This window comes from Podarcis filfolensis, assembly GCF_964270895.1.
Source record: "Podarcis filfolensis genome assembly, chromosome: 2".
Classification (NCBI taxonomy): Eukaryota; Metazoa; Chordata; class Lepidosauria; order Squamata; family Lacertidae; genus Podarcis; species Podarcis filfolensis.
The window spans coordinates 85,923,946-85,945,286 of NC_139605.1; the positions used below are offsets into that span (position 1 = coordinate 85,923,946).

General features: G+C 41.7%; 1 protein-coding gene across 1 annotated transcript in view; it reads left to right on the forward strand.

Moving 5' to 3' along the window:
• B3GNTL1 (UDP-GlcNAc:betaGal beta-1,3-N-acetylglucosaminyltransferase like 1) overlaps nucleotides 1-21,341 on the forward strand; it is a 163,695-nt gene that overhangs the window by 115,330 nt on the left and 27,024 nt on the right. The window contains exon 9 of the mRNA XM_083597761.1: nucleotides 8,476-8,600. Coding sequence (XP_083453887.1) covers nucleotides 8,476-8,600 — 125 coding nt within the window. The remainder of the gene's footprint in view (nucleotides 1-8,475; nucleotides 8,601-21,341) is intronic.

The window sequence follows — 21,341 nt, forward strand, 5'->3', positions numbered from 1 at the left end:
CGAGCAAAACCTTAAGTGTGGTTTAATGTTACCTGTGCTGAACTCTCGAGTACAGCTGGCATCCCACTTCAAATAGAGAGTTCAGGTTGTACCTGATAAAGATGCCCTCTTGACTCCCATACAATAATTAGAACACAAATGAAAAATGCATGAGCAGATAAAAACTAAGGGGCAGATCTGTTTCCATGAATTTATTTCCATAGTGTTAAAAATGATAACATTGCCATTAGCAACATTGCCACTGGGAGTGTGTCCAAAGGTGCTGGTACTAGTATGGAACCATTTATTGGCTATGTTCACATGTAACGCTGCACCAAAGCAAGGCTTAAAGCAAAAGTGCTGGCTTCCATGGAGCCTCCTCCCCATTTCCTTTAGCTCAGTGCGGTATGGGATTGTGTTTAAGCTTTCTGCTCCTTAACCTTGATGTGCAGCTGAGGTTTCTTCTTGGCTACAGATCATGGTCAAGGTGCTATATGAAGAAGTACCAGATTGAAGTGCCAATGAGGAATGTGGTTCTAGGACAGGATTTCCCAAGCCTGGGTCTCCAGCTGTTTTTGGACTGCAACTTCCACCATCCCTAGCTAGCAGGACCAGTGCTCAGAGATGACAAGAACTGTAGTCCAAAAACAGCTGGAGACTCAAGTTTGGGAAACCCTAAAGAGAGGCCAAATGACATTTGGTCCCAGCCACGCTGATGGAGTGGACCTCTCTTGTCTCCTCTTTCACTCTGATGCAACCAAATGGGACGCTCTTGGCTGAAGATGGTTCTAGAAAATGAAAAGCAAAATGACACTTTATCCCCACAAGGCTGATGGAGTGGGCCTCGCTATCTCATATTCTCCTGAAATGTAAAGAGGTGGGATATAATCTGACCATGTTTGTACAAAGATAGACTTATTGCCTGAACAAGTGGTGCAAGCTTTATGTTCATAGGGGAAACTAAGTACACACATGACACTGAGGGACAATGCTTCTTCCTTAGAAGCCACTTTCCTCTCTAGGGCAGAGGAAGACTGCATAGTGTTCTCCCACCAACTAAACCCCTAATATTAGGGGGGATGCCTCACCACAGGAGAGAAAATGCCACAGAAATGAGGGAAGAGAAACACCCCCAATTTACCAGATGCTCTGTTAAGAAATCATCTCCTTTCCTTCTTTTAGTATCTAGCAGAGTAACTTGCAGGTGTCACGTTGCTGCCAATAAGTATAGAAACAGACTGAAACGTCTACATTCCAGTATTGCCATGCACCAAAAAGTCTCCATAGCAGCAACCTGCTTTTCTCATTTGTGACTAAATCTGTACACCTGCTCTTCAAATGTTAAAATGAAAGGCATACACCAGAGACATGAAATAAAGATCTTATTACGTAATACACTTAGCATGCATGATCAAAAGCTTTTTGCAGATCCCTTTGATAGTGTTTCCTCCATCTACATTTATTTTAAAGCTGTAGTGGGTCCTTCTGCAGCTAACGTGTGATTCCCAAGTTTCAGAACGGTGTTAATTTATTGAGGGAGACGGGAGTTACTGCAGTAGTCTTGTGACATCTTAAGAACAAACAGATTTATTGTGAAATAAGCTTTGTGGATGATGAAGCAGACTCTAATCTACAAATGTTTACACTACAATAAACCTGTTCGTTCCTTATACAGTCCCAAGATTTCAGGTTGCAAGGTAAGGCTCCACTATGTCTTTAAATAGGTCAGTAAGGAGGACTGTTTTGTAGAATTGATAGGAGTCCTTTCCTAATTTACGGGAGTTGAGTTTTGTGTGATGGCATTGATTGAGAAAACACAACTTTTACTGCTCAATAAGTGTAGTTCAATAAGTGTAGCTTTTTTGTGCTTTTGAACCATTTCCATTCTGAATTGTTTACCTTTCTGGCCTTCCCTCCTTCTAGTCAGCCTCCGCTGGAGCCTGAGTAATTCAATCACTCCTGATGCAGAGAATTCCTGTGCTCCTCAGAGGAGGATGTTGATTTCCCCACAAGTCATTGCTGTAACCTTCTTTTCATTTCAAAGGCATGCCCAGATCAATAACCCATGCAGGAACATGAATGGTGGGGATGGTATCCTTTTTCTTACTCTTACGTGCTAAAGCAGAAAAGAAAAGTTGAGTATTCAGAAGAGTGAAAGATGCCGCTCTTACGAATTCAGAAAGAGTGCTTAGCAGAGGTGTGTGAAACATCGATCTTTGCTTGAGACTTTAATACATTTTATCCCTGGTTTTCTAGACTTCCCCATGGTCTATAGTTATCTGCCAGAAGTTCTGCCTCTGGCTTATGCGATATCTTCCCTCATTATTTCCAGACTTAATGTTAGGCATGTCAGTTTTCAAAAATCTTCAGGAGAGAGTAATTTTTAATGAATCCTAAGAACAATAGTATATTGGAAGCTGGTAGTGTTTCAACTGCAGCCTGTGAATTAAGTGGCTTTGTCCTTAATTTTGTTTCTCTCCTTGCAAGTAACCAGGAAATAAATCTACAGAGCTAAGCTGCAATATGTAATTCAGTGAGGATTATTAGAATAGTTTCACTTCTGTTTTGTTAGTCAAAGTGGGAGAGTGTTGTTGTTGTTATTTATTATTTAAGCCATAAAATGGGAGGGAAATATTTGGTTCAGCTTTGCCTTTTTTTTTAAAAAAAGAAGAAGCTGAATTAAAGTATTGTAAGGTTGTCAAATGATTTGTCAAGGGGCTCTAGGGAAAAATCAAGACAAAACGCAGACTCTGATATTCTTGGCACATTATGGGTAAAACTGAACAGAGATCTGTACTTGAGATGTGTCCAAGAAAGAAAGTGCTGGAGCCAAATAAATTAGGCTTATGAACTGCTTTAAAACAAGCCCTTTTAGCGACATGTCTTGATAACATGTTGCTAAGCATGCTGAGGTAGTCACTGAATTTCCACCGCTTTCCATGTTTAATTAGAATATTGTTTGCCAGTGCTGTTCACATATTTCTGTTTAGGAGACTAATCCTTTAACTTTATTTCCCAAACAATGCAGCAATTATAACTTCATCACAGTTTTCCTGTTTTAGGATCAGGTCAAAATGATTTAAAGGCCTATCGGGACAGGACAATGGGGTTCAGTCACACAGCTAGCAAGAGGCTTAGCAGGATTTGTATAATTCTTGGGGGAGCGGTTTTTAAAACAGTCTAAGCATGAAATTAATGTGCTGGGTGAGCATGTCTCTGCTGAGATTTAAAGCACCTATGAAACTAAAATTTTGCTACAGGCCCAACACAGGCATGCATACAAATACGCAAATATAAGCAACAGTGAAGTGAGGGCTGTACCCTCCTGCAATTGGTTTATAGGTACATGGTTAGAGGACATGCATAGGAGACAGTCACTGATCAAGCCTCTGACCCATCCACTTGACTTTTGTATGCTTTGCTTCAGCTTAAGCCAATAGTTTTTCTGAGGTCAGATATGTCCTCTGCCAGATACACTTTGACCTTTGTATCTCTATATTCAGTCTGTGTGCTGTTATCATTTCCTCAGACTTAACTTGGACTGTCTGAAGCACATTTGATCCTTTCCACAAGTCAATCTTAGACTAGATTCTTTAATTCTAATGCTTCCAAGTTGGTAGCATTGGACCGAGTTTCAATCAGTTCAGTGGGGCATTTAGGATTTCAGCATTAGTCTATTGAGATGAATTTTTGTATTATATATCTTTTGAAGGATTTTTGGTATGAATCAAGTTCATGTGATGTTACTATTTGCTGGGCCACACATTATTCCTCTCCTGATAAGTCTTGCCCACAAGCATTCAAGAGGCCATGGGTTGTAGTCAACTAGCTTTTTAACTCAGACAAATTAGATCCATAAATTTCATTGGGTCTATGTGGGTGTATCCAGGCACATGTGCTTGCATCTGGTGATACTGCACTTTCACTATTGGGATGCATGGCCCGTGGGTCTGATGTTTAGCTGCTGAACCATTGCATATGTAAGAAATACGCTGGCCAAGTGTGGATGCGCAGGCTGAAGCTGCTTCCTCTTGGAACAAAGAGAAAGTTAGGTTCTGCATCTAGACCTGGCCAACATCATTTCTCCCCTGGCTACCTATTAAATGCCAATCTTTATTGGGTTAAAAATGTTTAGGCATCAGTACCAGATTTCTGAGCACTTGGAATATTTCTAGCTCTGTCTTCTGCAGTCCTTTTTTTACTGCACTCATCTACTTTGTTCCACTGTTTACATCCACCAGACATGGTCGATGAAGAATTGCACAATATTCTTAGTTATGGAACTTGATGAAAATAATTGCATCATATGTGTGTGGGGGGGGGGAGAGAACCTTAAGTACTCGGTACAGTATGTAGTGTAATGGAATCTACAAATAGGCATGTGACCTTGGGTAGCAAGCTGCTAGATAATTAGAACCAGGTGCCTAACTTGACTTAGCTTGGAGCGTGACATGAGGAACAGAAGCAGGTTTAAATTTTGCAGTTGACACAAAGCAACACCACAGAGTTGAGCACAGGGGAAGCATAAATCTAGCTAGATGGTAGGTTGAAGGAATTCTGGTTTTCTCCTTCTGGCGGTTATGTCTTCTTTCACCCTCCCACAGCGCAGTTTTGTTACTGCCCACCGTGTTACTTAATACACCTATTAATACAAATTATAGAAACCTGAATACAATATCTTTCATGTACGGGCTGAAGCTCAGAGGTAGAGCGACTGCTTTGCACACAGAATGTCCCAGTCCCCAATCTCCAAGTAGGCCTGGGAGAGACCCCCATCTGAAATCTTGCGAAAGCTACTGCCAGTCGGTGTAGACATTACTGAGATAGATGGACTTAATGCACTGTACTCATTAACCATTATTTGCATCTAGTAAAAGTTGTGTGGTTTTTTTACTAGGGGCTCTGCTCCTGCTTGCTCCACTCAACCAACCCCATCTACCGCCATGCCAACTCCCAGCTCTTTATCCCTTACCCCAAGTCCCACAGCTCCTTCCAAACCCGCAGTCAGAAGCAAGCCAGCAGTAAATCATACTGCGCAAGTTGGAGCGAACTCTTTATTAGCAAAAACACGACCTGCGCAGGAGTGTCAGGCCTAATGAGCACAGCAACTCATCTCCAGTAGGTCTTGCCCCCATGAAGCCGTTGCTGAGACTGAAGGTCCTTGCCTCCCCACAGCTGCCTAAGTCCCCTCCGCTCCAGGGCCCCCCCCCCAAGCAAAGGGAGGCAGCAACTGCCCATTGCCAATTTCTCCTCCCCCCTTTTCATGCTTCTTCTGGTTCTTGGAGACAAGGGAGAAGAGGAGCTTGTCTCAGCAGGAGGGGGAGACACCTGTGCCTCTTCACCAGCCGGATTCATTTTCGCCTTTTAGCCTCCCTTCTTCCCTGCTTCAGCTTTTGCCTTTGATTCTGGACTTCTTTCTGCCACAGACTCCCAGCTCACTAAGCCTCGTTACCCCTTCAGCTTCCTCCTCTTCCCCGTTTTCTCCCTCGTCTCCCTGTGACCACTCATCATTTTCCCACCACTGGTAAAACCAGATCTTTAATATTTCTAAACAATATAATTAACTGTGCCTCTGGCAATTCATACCCTCTTATAAGTTTAATCTCATTTATTGCAACTTTCCAAAATACCACAATTTTAGGGCATGACCAAAAATACGAATATATCAGCACACAATGCTCCACACCTCCAAAATGTATTAGCTACGCTGTTATATATGTTATATATATGTAGTTAATGGGACTGAAACTGCCTTGGTCGCGCTGGTTGATGATCTCCGGTGGGCTAGGGACAAAGGTGAGAGCTGTTTCCTACTTCTGCTGGATCTCTCAGCGGCTTTTGATACCATCAACCATAACAGCCTTCTGGACCGTCTAGAGGGGTTGGGAGCTGGGGGCACTGTTAGACAGTGGTTCTGCTCCTTCTTCCTGGGCCGTGTTCAGAAAGTGTGGGGGGGATGAGTGTTCAGACCCCTGGGCTCTCACTTGTGGGGTGCCTCAGGGTTTTGTCCTCTCCCCCATGCTTTTCAACATCTACATACAGCCGCTGGGAGACATCATTAGGGGGTTTGGGCTGGGTGTTTATCAATATGCGGATGATACCCAGCTCTACCTCTCTTTCAAATCAGAACTAGTGAAGGTGGTGAATGTCCTGTATGAGTGTCTGGAGGCAGTTGGAGGATGGATGGTGGCTAACAGATTGAGGTTGAATCCTGACAAGACAGAAGTAATGTTTTTGGGGGACAGAAGGCAGGAAGGTGTGGAGGGCTCCCTAATCCTGAATGTGGTGACTGTGCCCCTGAAGGACCAGGTGCACTGCCTGGGAGTCATTTTGGACTCGCAGCTGTCCATGGAGGCACAGGTCAATTCTGTGTCCAGGGCGGCTGTTTACCAGCTCCACCTGCTACGCAGGCTGAGACCCTACGTGCCTGCAGACTGTCTCACCAGAGTGGTGCATACTCTGGTTATCTCTCACTTGGACTAATGCAATGTGCTCTATGTGGGGCTACCTTTGAAGGTGACACGGAAACTACAACTAATCCAGTACTTCTGGATGTCCTGATGCATCTTTGTTAAGATTGCAATTGATAATATGCAATTGTGAATTTTTTGTTGCTGTTTGAGACTACGTATTTTGTTGACTACCGCTCAGGTGCCCTCTTTTGATTCCCAGGGCATGGTGGGTTTCAGTGTGCTGAAAGCAGCGCCTTTTTAGACATTTTTTTGCCACTCCTGCCAACCTAGAACAGTCTCGTCATCCGATGAGTCTGAGTGCCAAACTCACTTCCATACTTATTCAGGAATATTTTCTCTTAATTCATTGTCCCAATTGTGTTGATATGTATACTTTTTAATGTGTCCATAGTCATAATACTATAGATTTTACTCCGTAATTGTTGTTTCCATTATTCTATCATTAGGCTTTCAAATTAGAAAAAGTAATTTTAGAAACCCAAAGTCTGGGTCCATGGCACTCCTAGATGTATGATTCAGCCTTAAATTATAGGGTAATTGCTGCGGGCACACTGACTTTTTAGAAAAGAAGCGTCTCTGCATGTATTTGGCATTAATTGGAGACCAAGAGCAGCCAACTGATGTTTGGAAGAAGGAGAAATGCCTGAATCAGAGTAAGAAGGCTTCATTAGAATGTTGTCTCAAAAAATGAGGAGAAGGAAGGTAATTAGATCTAGATGTTTGGTGGGCACGACGACTGCCATCCATCCCACCCCAGTTGGGAACTGTAGTGTTTGCTTCATAAAAGTACTGAATTCCAAGTTCTTATTTGCAGTGCCTCTGAAGAGGAACTGTAATTTCAAAATGCATTGGACCAATAAACCCTGCAGTGGGGGGAGAAATCAGCATTTCTCAAATTCAGTACCGAAGGTTCATTTAATACACATTTCTCTTAATAATCTGAAGCCAAAGGAAAATCAAGCAAAGTAACACAATGTTCTAATTATTTTAGCAATTTCATTTTGTACAGGCATCAAATGATGTGTAATAAAAAGCTAACATGCTCCTCAAATAAATATTTAGCCACCTAGCGTGTGGATAGGCATGTGGCGATTCATTTTCATTCTGATGCCACAATGCTTGAATAAATACTCCATGCCGAGTAAATCAGTTATTTATTTACATAGCACCATCACATGACAGCTTGGTAACCGAGAGTGGGATGAGAAACAAACAATATTTTGAGAACATTTGACAATTATACGGGCTGTTTTATAGTCTCAAGAGGCTGCAGTGTTGCTAAATTCAAACAGATGTTGTTTAGTCATCACCTTCGGTTATATGAAAACAAGAGGGCAGGGTTTTGAAATGGTTGTGTGGCTTAATTTGCAGCAGAATAGTACTGGGGCATGCCCATAGACCTACCCATTGAAATGGACTCTCTCATCCTGAAACGATATTGCACATTTGGGAGACTATAGACATCCTCTCCCCACTTTGCTAAAATACTACTTTCATGGCAAAGGGATGTTTCTGATCAGATCTCTCTTTCTCATTCTCAAGAAGTTTTTGTGATGAGATGCTCACTCAGCACTGTGTTGTGTGGATGTAGTTGGACATGCCACCTGCTTCTTAGCAATCTTACGACAAGCAACTGGAGATCTGGAAGGTTTGCCATTCGCAGTATTTTTATTTTTTTCTACAGGGAGCATGCAGGTGTGCTTTTGACATTGATAAAGTACAGCAAAAGGCCTATAACATTTGATCTTTGGATGTCCTGTGCAAGAGTAACGCTTTATATTAAATTAGCTTTAGGGAATGTCTCTAAATATCCATTAGATAGGTGTATGCATTGGTTCGAATGTCGAGATTTTTTTAGTTGTCATTGAACACAATCACATAATATATCACACAGGATTCTTACTCCACTTTCCTTGGAGTGAACCCTATTAAATTCAATACAACTTGCTTCTGAGTAGGTATGGTTACACTTGTACTATTACCTGCTTTTGATCTGGAAAAAATGTGGGTTTTTTCCCCCCAGGGCACCCCAGAAGACCTGCTGTTCTTTTATGAACATCTCCGAAAAGGTGGTGGAGTCTTTCGAGTCAACCAGCGCCTCCTTCTGTACCGTTACCATCCACAGGCGGCAACCCATTCAGTCCTAGAGTAAGATATGTTCCGTATCAAACTGCTTGAAGTTTTGGATGGCATTGGTGGGTGGGGAATCCTTTCCCAACAAAATATGCATGTGGGTTCGTATATATTTGATCATTTGTCTGTATTCCCAAGCCATTTGCAAGCATATGTGACTTGAGAATGTTGGCCTTTTAAGGCTACTTTCTTTTATTTCCCTGTAAGCTACGCACTCTTATGTCTCAATACATCGTGGATTTGAATAACTATTTTTTCAGTGGTCTCGTGATTTGGTTCTGGTGTTGCTTTGGCTTAGGCAAATCTGTTATTCAAAGTTTGAAACCCTGGAATGCAAGGCCACACTGTTTAGGGGTTTTTGTTGCGGGGGGCGAGGGTCATTGCTGCTGCTGCTTTTTTGTATTTTTATTTTAGTTCTTCTTGTGATTTATGTGGAAATTGTTCAGTTTGGTTGTGTATTTTTTAGTGTTCATTGTTTATGATGACTTTTGTTATGTTGTAGTTACATTTTTTTTAACGTAAGTTGCCTTGAGCATGGTTTGAACTTCGGAAAGGGTGGCATACAAATTAAATTATGTATGTATGTATGTATACTGCTTGTTATGCTAAATGTGTAGTGTGCAGCTATGTCTGTGTTTTTTCCTTTATTAAATTATAAGCCTGTGTGGAGAGAGAACGAATTGTCATCCAGACCACATTGTGCAGGGAAAGGTTTATTTTTTCTTTAAATCCCTCACTTACCCGGGCCCAACATTGAGGTTGGGGAATAAATCTCCCGTTGTCACTCATTTAATTACGGGCTAAGGAGGGAGTGAGGGTTTCCATCTGATAGCATTTGGGGAGGAAAGGAATAAGTTTTTCTTCTTCCATGTTGCCATGCTAATCTCTTTCCCCCTTGAGCCTGTATATTAAATGAAGGGGGGAAAGAGACATTGTTGCTTGCTACACAATTAAAATAACATCTACTTTGACTCTCACTCTCACGTTGAATTCCTTTTCACTCCGCAGTCATGTATTGATCCCAGTATTTTGGATTTGGGACACAGGATTGCTGTTGTTTAGTCATTTAGTCGTGTCTGACTCTTTGTGACCCCATAGACCAGAGCACGCCAGGCCCTCCTGTCTTCCACTGTCTCCCGCAGTTTAGTCAAACTCATGTTCGTAGCTTCGAGAACACTGTCCAACCATCTTGTTCTCTGTCGTCCCCTTCTCCTTGTGCCCTCCATCTTTCCCAGCATCAGGGTCTTTTCCAGGGAGTTTTCTCTTCTCATGAGGTGGCCAAAGTATTGGAGCCTCAGTTCTAGGATCTGTCCTTCCAGTGAGCACTCAGGGCTGATTTCCTTAAGAAATTCCTTCATGGATCACTGCCTTGCCGTGGCGAAGGGGCTTGAATAACTCAGAGAAGCTATGAGCCACCCAAGAGGGACACAGGATAGATTTTAATTTTTTCAAATTTGAATCCTTCCTCTCAAACATGCCTATTAAGAATGCAGGTTTACATTGGCCCTACAATAACTTTTGAACTGATTGTTTCTTTGGTTGGGGCGCTTTCATTGTCTCTCTTTCTTTAATTTGTCTTAGAAAAGCCTTCTCCTGGTACCCTCCAGATGTATCATTTCAGACTATAACTCCCACCAACCCCAGATAGCACAGTCATAGTAATCCAAAACATCTGGAAAGCACAAAGTTGAGGAAGGCTGTCTTGGAATGTATAGTGTAGGTGCTCTGTGTCCCTCTAGGTAGGACTGGGGTTAGGGTAGGGCTGTTTTCAGTTATATGAACTAAGATAGGATTTCCCAGACTTAGGTCTCCAGCTGTTGTTGGACTTACAAATACCATAATTTCTAGCTAGCAGGACCAGTGGTCAGGGATGATGGGAACTGATGAGACCCAAGTTTGGGAAATTAAGGAGATGGCTTAATAGGGTAGAAAAGGACTACCTCTTAGAAGCTTCAGCTCAGTCAAGCTGAGGAGCATTTCTGACTTTGGTCACACAAGGTCAGGGACTGTCTATTTCTGTTGCTCCTAAAGCTTTGCTGTTTCCAAGCTCTGCCCTGTTCCTTGAAGCCTTAAAGAACCAGCCGTTGGGGATTTTATGGAGCTTCCACAATCTGTGCCCAGGGCTTCAATAAAAAACATAGGAACATTTCAGCTTTTGTGCCACTTGCTTGATGATACTTTTCCCCTAAACCAACATGATATGAAAACAGAAACTTGCAAAAGGAGGGGGGCTCAGCATTTAGTGGGGTTCAGTTAATGTAGAAGTTGCTCAGCACACAGTTATGTGAGGTTTGAATCATGAGCTTCAACTGCATTAGCAGCATAATAAAATATCTGTCTGTTTATTCAATGTAAATCTGTTTCATCTCAAAGGTGCTGAGCAGCATACCCCAGTATATGTAATATTTTCCATTAAAAATGGGGGGGGTGTTCAGAATGACGATTGCTTCACAGCAGTGATTCTGAGATCTGCTTGCAGTTGTGCTTGTTTATATATGGAAGTAGCTAGTTGTTGCATGGAATGAGATGGTTAAATAGAGTAAATAAATGATTTTGTAGGGATGTGTTTGATTCCATAGCTTTCGATATGAAGACATTGGAACCACATAATGAATGCAATGTAGATGAAGAACTATGAAAGTATTTCCCTTTTATTTACTAGCTACATGATGGAGCTATATTTTTGATAGTTTATTAGACTTTTCCTAACCCTGTATTTCAACATGTCAAGCTTTTTGGAAGCACATTGCTAGTTGCTGTGGCATTTTAAAAAATGTATTTTTGGAAGGGAATTTGTTCCGAATTAACAGCAAGCTGTTACTGATTCCATTTTGCAAGGTTGTGTGGCTCAGACTCCTCTGGAATACGGCATACGTGGAGAATGTGGAAATGTCATAAAGCTGCTTCTGATGGGGCATTTGGACTGCCAGCTAAGAAGCTTCAAGTTACCTGATATGTTTACATGCATGTGTATGTAATCCAGATTAATCTCAGTTACGAAGTGGGATCAGTAGAAAGTTAGGTCAGAAGTGAGATCAGTAGAAGTGGAATCAGTAGAAAGTCAGGTCAGAAGTGAAATTGCCAGAGAAAATGGAGTTTTGTCCTTCGACGATGGAGAATTCGACGATGGAGTTGTCACCAACTTCGATGGCTTTAAAAGAGGGAGTAAGACAAATGAATAGAAGATACAGTGGTACCTCGGGTTACTTACGCTTCAGGTTACAATACGCTTCAGGTTACAGACTCCGCTAACCCAGAAATATTACCTCAGGTTAAGAACTTTGCTTCAGGATGAGAGCAGAAATTGTGCTCTGGTGGTGCAGCGGCAGCAGGAGGCCCCATTAGCTAAAGTGGTGCTTCAGGTTAAGAACAGTTTCAGGTTAAGAACGGACCTCCAGAACGAATTAAGTACTTAACCCGAGGTACCACTGTAAGACTATCAGAGGCATCTAGACTCTAGCATCCGAGGCTCTTGTGTCCTGTTTATGGGCTTCTCACTGGCATCTGGTTGATCGCCGCAAGAACAGAATGCTAGGCTAGATGGTCTGATCCAGCAGGGCTCTTATTTTCTTAATTTGTTAAGGGGGAAATCTAGGGAAACCCACTTAGGTCTTCTTAAAGTACAAACAAGGATTCTAAGTCTCTTTCTTTGAGGAGCTGCTATTCTTTAATCTCTCCTAGGGGGAATCAGATTTCAGTGGCACTTGAAGATTGGGATTTTGAATCATCTTCTTATTACTTTAGGTGAAACCAGCTGGAGTGGAGTCTGAAGACAGAAAATGGGTTGGAAACTACTGCTCAGGAAGGGCCCGACACCACGTATTTGGAGGCAGCAATGCATCTGAATATCAGTTGTTCTTGAGCTCGAATCTTGCTTGCTGCTTTCCCGCAGGCATCTGGTTGGGAATCACTGTGAGAACAAGATGCTGGACTAGACTGGCCATTGGCCTGATCCATCCGGATCCAAAATTCTCCTCTTATGTTCTTTTTAATAATAATTTTTAAAAAAACGGTGGGGGGGGGGGCTGGATGACCACAAAAAATTCTATGAGAGCAAAGAGGAAAACATTACAAAAAACATTTTTTAAAAAAGAAGAAGCATTTTTTAAAAATAATGGCAAATTTGGGGGTGCGGACTTGAAGGGCTATAAAAAAAACTTTTAGCATCATGGTATCACAGTGAGATGGCGTATGAGAACTGTCAGTAAAAATAAATACAAAATTTGTGCTTGTTTTTTTAAATGGAAAATTTGGGGAGCCCTAAACAAGTATTTTGGCTTCATAGCATCATACCCATAGAAGCAGGGGGGGGAGATGAAAAAGGGACAAATTTAGGGGGTCCACAAAAAAATTACCCACCCCAATATAGATGCATAAAGATATGTAAATAAAGGTAGATACAATGGTAGCTCGGGTTAAGAACTTAATTCGTTCTGGAGGTCCGTTCTTAACCTGAAACTGTTCTTAACCTGAGGTACCACTTTAGCTAATGGGGCCTCCCGTTGCTGCCACGTGATTTCTGTTCTCATCCTGAAGCAAAGTTCTTAACCCGAGGTACTATTTCTGGGTTAGCGGAGTCTGTGACCTGAAGCATCTGTAACCCGAGGTACCACTGTATAATTGTAGATAATTTGGCTGAAAGTGTAGTTAAGACGAAGTTTGTGACTCGTAATACCCGTAGCTTACAGCCAGAGTTGAAGAAATAAATCTTTGTGAAACTAAAGAACATGATTTGTTTAAAGAAAGGTGTGTCAGTTAATCTTTTCAGCAAAGGTAGCAATCAAGTCTAGATCTTCAGTGTACTGATCACAGTTTGTCAAAGCCCCCATGCCCTACAGGCAGAAACTGCGTAGTATTTGCCTTATTTTGCAACTCTCATTACAGCAAAAAAAGGAAGTTCATGTCTGATTGGCTAGTGGGAGTTCTGAACAGTTTGGTGACGTCTAAATGTAGGAATTAATTACTGCTTCTCCCTCCACCCCACCACCCCATGAGTAATTCCCACAATTAATTTACCCTACAGAATAGATTGCTGGAAGGCAAAAGGAATCTGTGAAGTAGGAAACAGTCTCACTCCCATCGTCTTCTATGCTTAGAAGCATGGGAATACATTATCAAATGACATGTTCTCCGTGTTTATAGAATCTGAATCCTGGTGTGCATAGGAACAATTTGACGATAGTAGCAACTTGTTCATATCATATTAAATATATAATGGTTATCCGTTTTATTGTTTCGCCTGCGGTTGTGAGCATGTTACAATATATTTTAACATTTACACAATAGAAAAGAAAGCTAAAATTTGTCAAGAAGCTTTGCATTGTTAAGCTCCTCGCCATAAAGCTCATTTTGAGTTATCCATTAGGCCAAAGTAGTTGAAGAAGGAGGTGACAGTCAGTGGTTTTCACTATTACGTTAACTGTTTTTTCTACAGAAGAAGGCTCTGTGTCAAACAGATAGAAGCCTAGTAGAAGAATTTGTCTTGAGTTTAATTCTGAATTACTAGAATCAGACTCACTGCTAACAAAATCAGATGACATTGGGGAGGGGGACACACTATTTCAGGAAAGGGCAGAAATAGTAAAAACAAAGCAAAATTCTTTTTCATTGGGAATGTGAGATAAAGAGTCTCAATTTGGCACTCCTTGAGCCTTGGATTCATGTTGCTTCTGGCTATGAAATAGTAGTTAATGTGACGACTGAAATGAACCAGTGAGAATCTTTTGTGGGAGGTGGCTTCTTATGTAACTTTTAAGAACTGCTTTTAGTTTCATTTGTTTCGGGCGGTTTCTTTAATTGCTCTTTGCAAGTTGCTGCATCTCCTTTGCACCTGCCTTGGCGCTGGGAGTCTGGGAAAGTGGCATTCCCTTATCCCCCAAGGCAGGAATCCCAGCTACTGGCCCTGGGAACGGCCCAGCGTACAAGGCAACTTAGGTGAACCGGAAACCTAAAGGGGAAAAACCCCAAAAACCCATCTCTCTTTTGACACTCCTTAAGCTACATGTTTTTTAAAAATCTATATTAGTAACATTAACTTGTGTTCATTACAGGTTTTCACAAAGCCCACACCTGTAATAATCATATAATTAGCCTGAAGGCACAGTCACACACTTCTCTGCATGAACCCAACATCCACCCACTGCTTGTCCTTATGACACAACCTGAAGCTATGAAAATATTCCCAAGGTAAATTTCTATGATGTAGACTTTCTGATTTAACTCTCCCACAAAGGGGTGTGTAGGAGCCGGAGTGGCAATTCGCTACCTGCATGAGGGCCAAGCTCACTGTTATAGTAATAATGCATGTACAATGGAATGCTAAGGTGCTTGGCTGCTGCTTTCTCAACTCCCTAACCATGCAAACTAAAACATCATTTTGCTGTAAAATTCACCCCTGCTAAAAGGAAGGCCTTTTCTCTCATTTTAGAAGGGGATTTGAATGCAAAACCCTTCCTGATTCAGGAGAGGATTCACATTGGAATCTTGCTAAAATGATGGGCTTCCAACAACCAGCACCATTCTTTGAACCGTCAAAAACTGCTGGTTCAAAAATTCAGTGGAAGAATGTTGCTCAGTGGGGCACAATATTCTTCCTTCTGATTCAGGGCAATTTCTCTTCCTCTCACTATGTATTTCCAAATGACACAGACCGCAATGTTTGGTAGCTTTCTGCACCCCTGTTGCCTTCTGCTCACACAATGTTGGCTGAAACCCTTTTTCCCCCATGACAACAACTTGTGTTTCCTAGCCCAGAATTTAGTAGTTTTTTGTTTTTTTTACTGCTGTGCTTTAAGTTTGATTTGCAAGAACAGTACATAAATCTAAAGATATTTGGCTTGATTCTGTGATCTGTTTTTGTACCAGGCCAATATTTTAAATAGTTTTACCAAGTCTTGTTGAATCATAGTCATTGGACCTATTTTTATTCAATCAAGGGGCTGGAAAATGTGGTGAACATGTGTGCGGAGAATGTGCTGGCTGAGAAGTAGAGAGTATCTTCGTTCTATAACTTACTTTAATGAAAATATAATTGGCACTGCATCAGCACAATTCTTACATATCAAACCATTCTATATTTAATAGATCACAAATGGACCCATCAGCCCTAGTCCTTGGTTTTCTGTAGCTGCTTGGGAATCCAGCCTTGGTATGAGTCTGGATTTGGTGGCTGACAGATACTGTAATACAACGAGGCAACCATTCAGAAAGATTTTTAGCTAGCTGGATTACTGCTTCACTTCCAGTCATTCTTTAAAGTCTTGCTCGGCATTCTGTGTTGTCTCTTGTGTGTGAACATGTAGAAATGCTTTTTATGCCTCGTATTCTAGTTCAGAAGCACTGATGATAAAAAAGAATCTATTTCTTTTCGCTTACAGATAATCAGGATTGCTGGCTTTCTACCTCACTGCTCACAAATTTTGGCCACAATCTAACAACAGACAGTGCTTACGTCTATTGATCCCAGTGTCTTTAGAACATTTAACTCTGTCTTAGATTGTGGTCTTTATTGTCTGCAGCTAGTTTTTAGTTTATGTATGTTTTTAGTTCTGTACTGTACTTTGATCTTGCATTTGATGTACATATTCTTGGGGCCGTTCTGAGGAAGGAACTTCTATAAATAAATACATAAAATTATCATTCATAATATTTCACAGGTGAAAAAGCAACCAGATGCCTACTGCTGAATGATTTACAGCTGTTATATTAGGGGATATCTGCATTAAAGATCTGAACCAGTCTGAAACTGGTTTATATGCTATAGCTTTCCCCAAAGAATTGTGGGAGTTGTAGTTTGGGGTGTGTGCAAAAACCTCTTTTGAAGGGTTTCACAGCTTCCCAGAAACCTTCATAGAACAGGGAACCCCTTCATAGAACCCCTTGGTTTTTGGTTGGGAGATAATGTGTTGAATTGGCTTTGGAACTGGCTCAAAAAAGTGGCATATGTAGAATCCTAGATTTGGAAGGGACTCAGAGGGTCATCTCATCCAACCCCCTGCTGTTAGGATTCCTGCTCCCTGATTGCAGTCATGGGATTGTTGTCTATCACATGATGGTACATGTTTTGACTCCACAGAGTGGGAAGTGATGGAGACAGGATGTTTGTGTTACTGTGTTCCATGAAGTGGGACTATTGTTCTTTGTTCTTTTTCTTTTTGCTGTCTGATGCTAGAGAGAGGGAGAGCCATGTTGCAGTGCTCCTTGTGTGTTTATATGTAAATAAAGTAGATTAGCCAAAATGCTGAGTTGCTGAGTTGCGAAGATTCTGCGGATCCCTAAGTGTGCCGATATCTGTTGGCATCGGTCGCTGTGATGTTCAGGCAGAAGAAAGCTTTTGAAGCTCCCGAATGGACGACCAGGAGGGAGAGAACATGCCAGTCAGGCATGTGTCTCTGCCAGGGTCCTACTTGAGTGTAGGACAAGCTCCTGACAACTGCAATGCAGGTATCTTTTGCCCAATGTGGGTCTCAAAACCACAACTCTGAGATTAAGAGTCTCATGTTCTACCAACTAACAGCTAACTCACAATCTTTTCTGAAGCTGATGGAAGACATCCAAGTTTATTTGGGCACCTAACTTTCCTCCCTGATTTCATACGTACTATGGAAGAGTTCTCGAAATAGGAACAAACGGATTTCAGCAGGCACAAAGTGCTACAGCAAGTATGCTTTCAACAAGAAGACCAGGGAGGACTGTTTGGTAAAAAAACAGCATGTTGTAATTTTTTGTTTCCTATACCCATTCTGCAAGCTGAAAACTGATGTGTGAGGCTACAGAGGGCTATGGTGACCACTAGGCATTTGAGACCTGTCTTTCAACTACATCTTCAGTATCCATTGGTGACTTCATACATGTTATTAAGTTGTGCTCACAAGCTAGTCCTTTTGTTCCACTGATGTGCTGAGCGGCAGTCCTACCTGTGAATCTACTCACAGTTCTCTCCAGTCACAGGGAGAGGAGCTAGCAGTTGTTGCACTTGGTTACCACAACAAGAGCTAATCCTTTATAGCCCTTGATTTTAGTTTGTCACTTTTTTGGCAAAAATAAATGTTTTCGTCCTTCGGATAGGCTTTAAATTCTCATAGCTTTAGATTTTTAAGTGCAGAAAATTATTAGGTTTTTTTATGACTGCTTTGATTTTGGGAGTGTTGTGTTTGTATATTTTTTAAAGGCAGCTCTGGGTCCTTTTAAGGACCTAGAAGAAGGTTCTAGAGTTTCCACTACTGTCTAATCTTGGAATGCCGTGCAACATTTGTAACCTTGTGCATTAATTTTTTTTCCTTCTGGGAATCGTGTATCCTATAAAAACTGATTAACAGACATCTGTCGACAAATGCCAGCAGCAGCTAAGCTCCAAATCAGAAGATCTTGTAACTTTGCGGTTATTATTTAAGAGATTTTTTGCATCAAGTCCAAAATTCCATTGTTAGCTAGAGGGGCAGTAAACATTACAACCCTTGGTCTCTAGACACTGTTGAAATTTCATGTGGACTGGCTGTTCCAATTGGCTGCATTTATTTATGAAGAGTTTCCAAGTTGTGACACCCGTCGTGGTGATGAAGTGCTAAACTGCCATAAAAGGGGCATGTTGCACTTGCAGACGCGAAGAAACAAACGTTCACTCAACTCCTGAGATCCAATTAATAATTCCCATCAGAAATCAAAACACCTTCATGCTCTACTTATTATTCCTGCCTTTACGATTTTCATGTCATAATTAGAGGGGGATGTGAAATCTTGACTCGTAAAAACTATGCATGTATTCAGTGTTTTGCAGTTTAGAAGAATATTTCCTTAAAACAAACTTATTTCCATTAAAGCATTTCCAGAAGTTTCAAATACTTCATAGCAAAAGTACTTTCTATGGACGTAAAGAATTGACACCTGGGCTCTGCCTTGCATGGAAGGAAGGATCCTTTAAATGACTTAACATTGAGTACTTTCAGCATTTACATCAAAACAATCAATATTGCTTTGTATCGAGATACCTCACACTGCGGTCCAGTTGTATTACTGTATCCAGTTGTATATGTTTACATAAAATCAAAATGATTTATAATCGGGTGCAGGATTACAGGCCAGGTAATTCAGAACATTATGCTTTTTGAATAGGTGTAGATTATGATTCTAACATGCTTAAGTTTCAGTGTCCCTTCTAGTTCCTTTCCATGCATCTAGCCCATCACAGATTGTTTGTCTGAGTGAATTTACACCATGTTTTAGAAGTTCATTGGGTATGTCATGGACATACAGGATCTGTTGGATCTTCACATCCTTGTTCTTCCTATACACAAATGGCAAAGAGCAAATGCTCTCAGACATTATTTTGAAAGGGGAGAAATGTCCCCACCACTAGTACCTCTGCAAAACATTATCTACCACATCTGCCTTGGGATATTGCTGGCACTGCTTTATTTAATCTTGTAGATCTCACCACTGGATAGAAGGACAACTATGTACTGCTGTTGTGATCCTGTCAAAGCCCTGGTTTCGCTGTGGAATAGTGAGATGGAAAGGGCCATCTACACATCGCTCCCAAGCACCATCTCTGGCCTTGGGGAGTCTGGTTTAAAAGCTCTTTTGCTGTGGGCAATGAGGCAGGAGTGGTGTTGGTTAGAACAGAAGTCCTGGTTCAAATCTGACTAAATAGAGCCATGAGTGCATTCCACGTCCCTGCCACATGGCAGTGACAGTAGCAAACAGAGCTCCCCTCTCTGCCACATCACCCAGCAGAGCTCTTTAAATCCAGACCCAGACCTGTAAGAGATTTCAGAATCAGTTTGAGGAGGAAATTGCTCAGGGCTGTGCTGAATTTGCTGTCCCTATTGGTTCAGGTGTGTTGGACGTCTCTAGAGCACCATCAAATTACGACTTGTGGGATTGGTTTCAGTGGTTGCAATTCAAAGATGTGGACATGACGTTTGCAGTGGCGAGGACTGACTGTGTGTTTATCATAGGTCATATAATCAGCAGGTGAGGCCTTGGTGGTGGTGCCAATACTCAGGGCTGCCTGGTTGGTGGTGACCTATTTCATGGTGACCTATTCTGTGGTGGTTCTTCGTTTGTGGAGCTCTTCCCTAGTGAGGTGCTTCTGTCTCCTTCAGTGTGGTATAGTGGTTAAGAGTGGTAGACTCGTAATCTGGTGAACCGGGTTCGCGTCTCCGCTCCTCCACATGCAGCTGCTGGGTGACCTTGGGCTAGTCACACTTCTTTGAAGTCTCTCAGCCCCACTCACCTCAAAGAGTGTTTGTTGTGGGGGAGGAAGGGAAAGGAGATTGTTAGCCGCTTTGAGACTCCTTCGGGTAGTGATAAAGCGGGATATCAAATCCAAACTCTTCTTCTTCTATTGATTTTGCAGGGGGGAAAGCTTAAAAGCATTCATTTGATGGCTGAAAGACACCATTCCCGGCAAACCTGAGATCACTGTTTAAGAATGTTTTAAGCTGCTTTTTAGAATGTTTCAAAACTATGGGGTTTGTAGCGTTTGATCATTGTCGGCTGCCTTAGGGTCCTTTGGAGGGAATGGTGGGATATAGCACAGTCAGTCAATCAATCAGTCAGTCAATCAATCAATCAATCAATCAGTGTGAATCCACCTCCATTCAGTGGCTGATCTGATGACAGAAGCAGCAGGAGCATGAGTGAGGCAAGCTACAAATCTAGTTTTGACTAAAACAGGTATTGTACCTTGGAGACTTGTAAAAACATGTGTTATGGGATGATCCATTGCTTCACTTGTTTGTGGTTACTTTTTACTCAGTCAGGCTCGGGCCTGCATTTGATGCAATGCATGAGGTGTTTTGTGTGTGTGTGTTTATTGATTGTGTGGCAACCTGGCAGTGATGTGGTGGGCAGGAATGAGTGATCACTCCTCACATATCATGCACTTCCATCCTCTGCCCGGTTGCCATTTTGCGCATGAAAGCTCACAGCATAAAATCAACCAGAGGGTAGTTCCATGTTGAACGAGGCCTTTTTCAGTCTGCCTTGCATAAATTCTCTTTGCCCAAAATTGCATTTCAGTGGTTTGTATATTAACAATGTTGATAGTTACTGAATGATTTTGGAAATTAAGATAATTCATAACCAAGTGTTGCGCTATTTTGCACAGGTCTTCTGCAGATTTAATAAAGGTTTAGCAGTGATTAATGACCTGGACATTCTATCCTGCCAAATTAAGATCCGAAGGAGAGGCCTTAACTGTCAAATGTGAAAGTAGGATTTCTGTTTCAGCAAACCACACATGGGTTTGTCTTTTCAGCTCTAGAGAAGTCGTTTTTTAAAGGGTTTGGCTAGCCAACAGTGCAATAATCAATCTTTCGTCCCTGGAGACCAGGCTGCTACAAATCTTACTTTAGGTGAAAAGTTGAAGAATTTGATTAGTTGGTCTCATCCCAGCTCCCCTTTTCCCACATTTAACAGTTTGGCACAAGTCGCAATCTTTTGTTATGGGAGGCCCAAATTTGAAACAGTGGGGAAATTTCTGTTCAGAATCAAAGTATCTTGACAGCAGTAAGTGTGCTAGCTTAGACACAGTCATTTTTGTATCTAGCTAGCACTGTTGATCTTGCAGTGACAGAAGCATATTCCTCTTCGGGGTGTGCAGTGCTTCCAGCGGAGCATTTTTTAAATTATTTTTTTCAGCAAGAATTCATCGTTAGAATATACGGATTTAAGAGTCCTGTTATATCAGACCAAAGTCTATGTGACCCAGCTTTCTGTTTCTAAGTATGGCAGCCAGGTGCCTCTGTGAAGCTT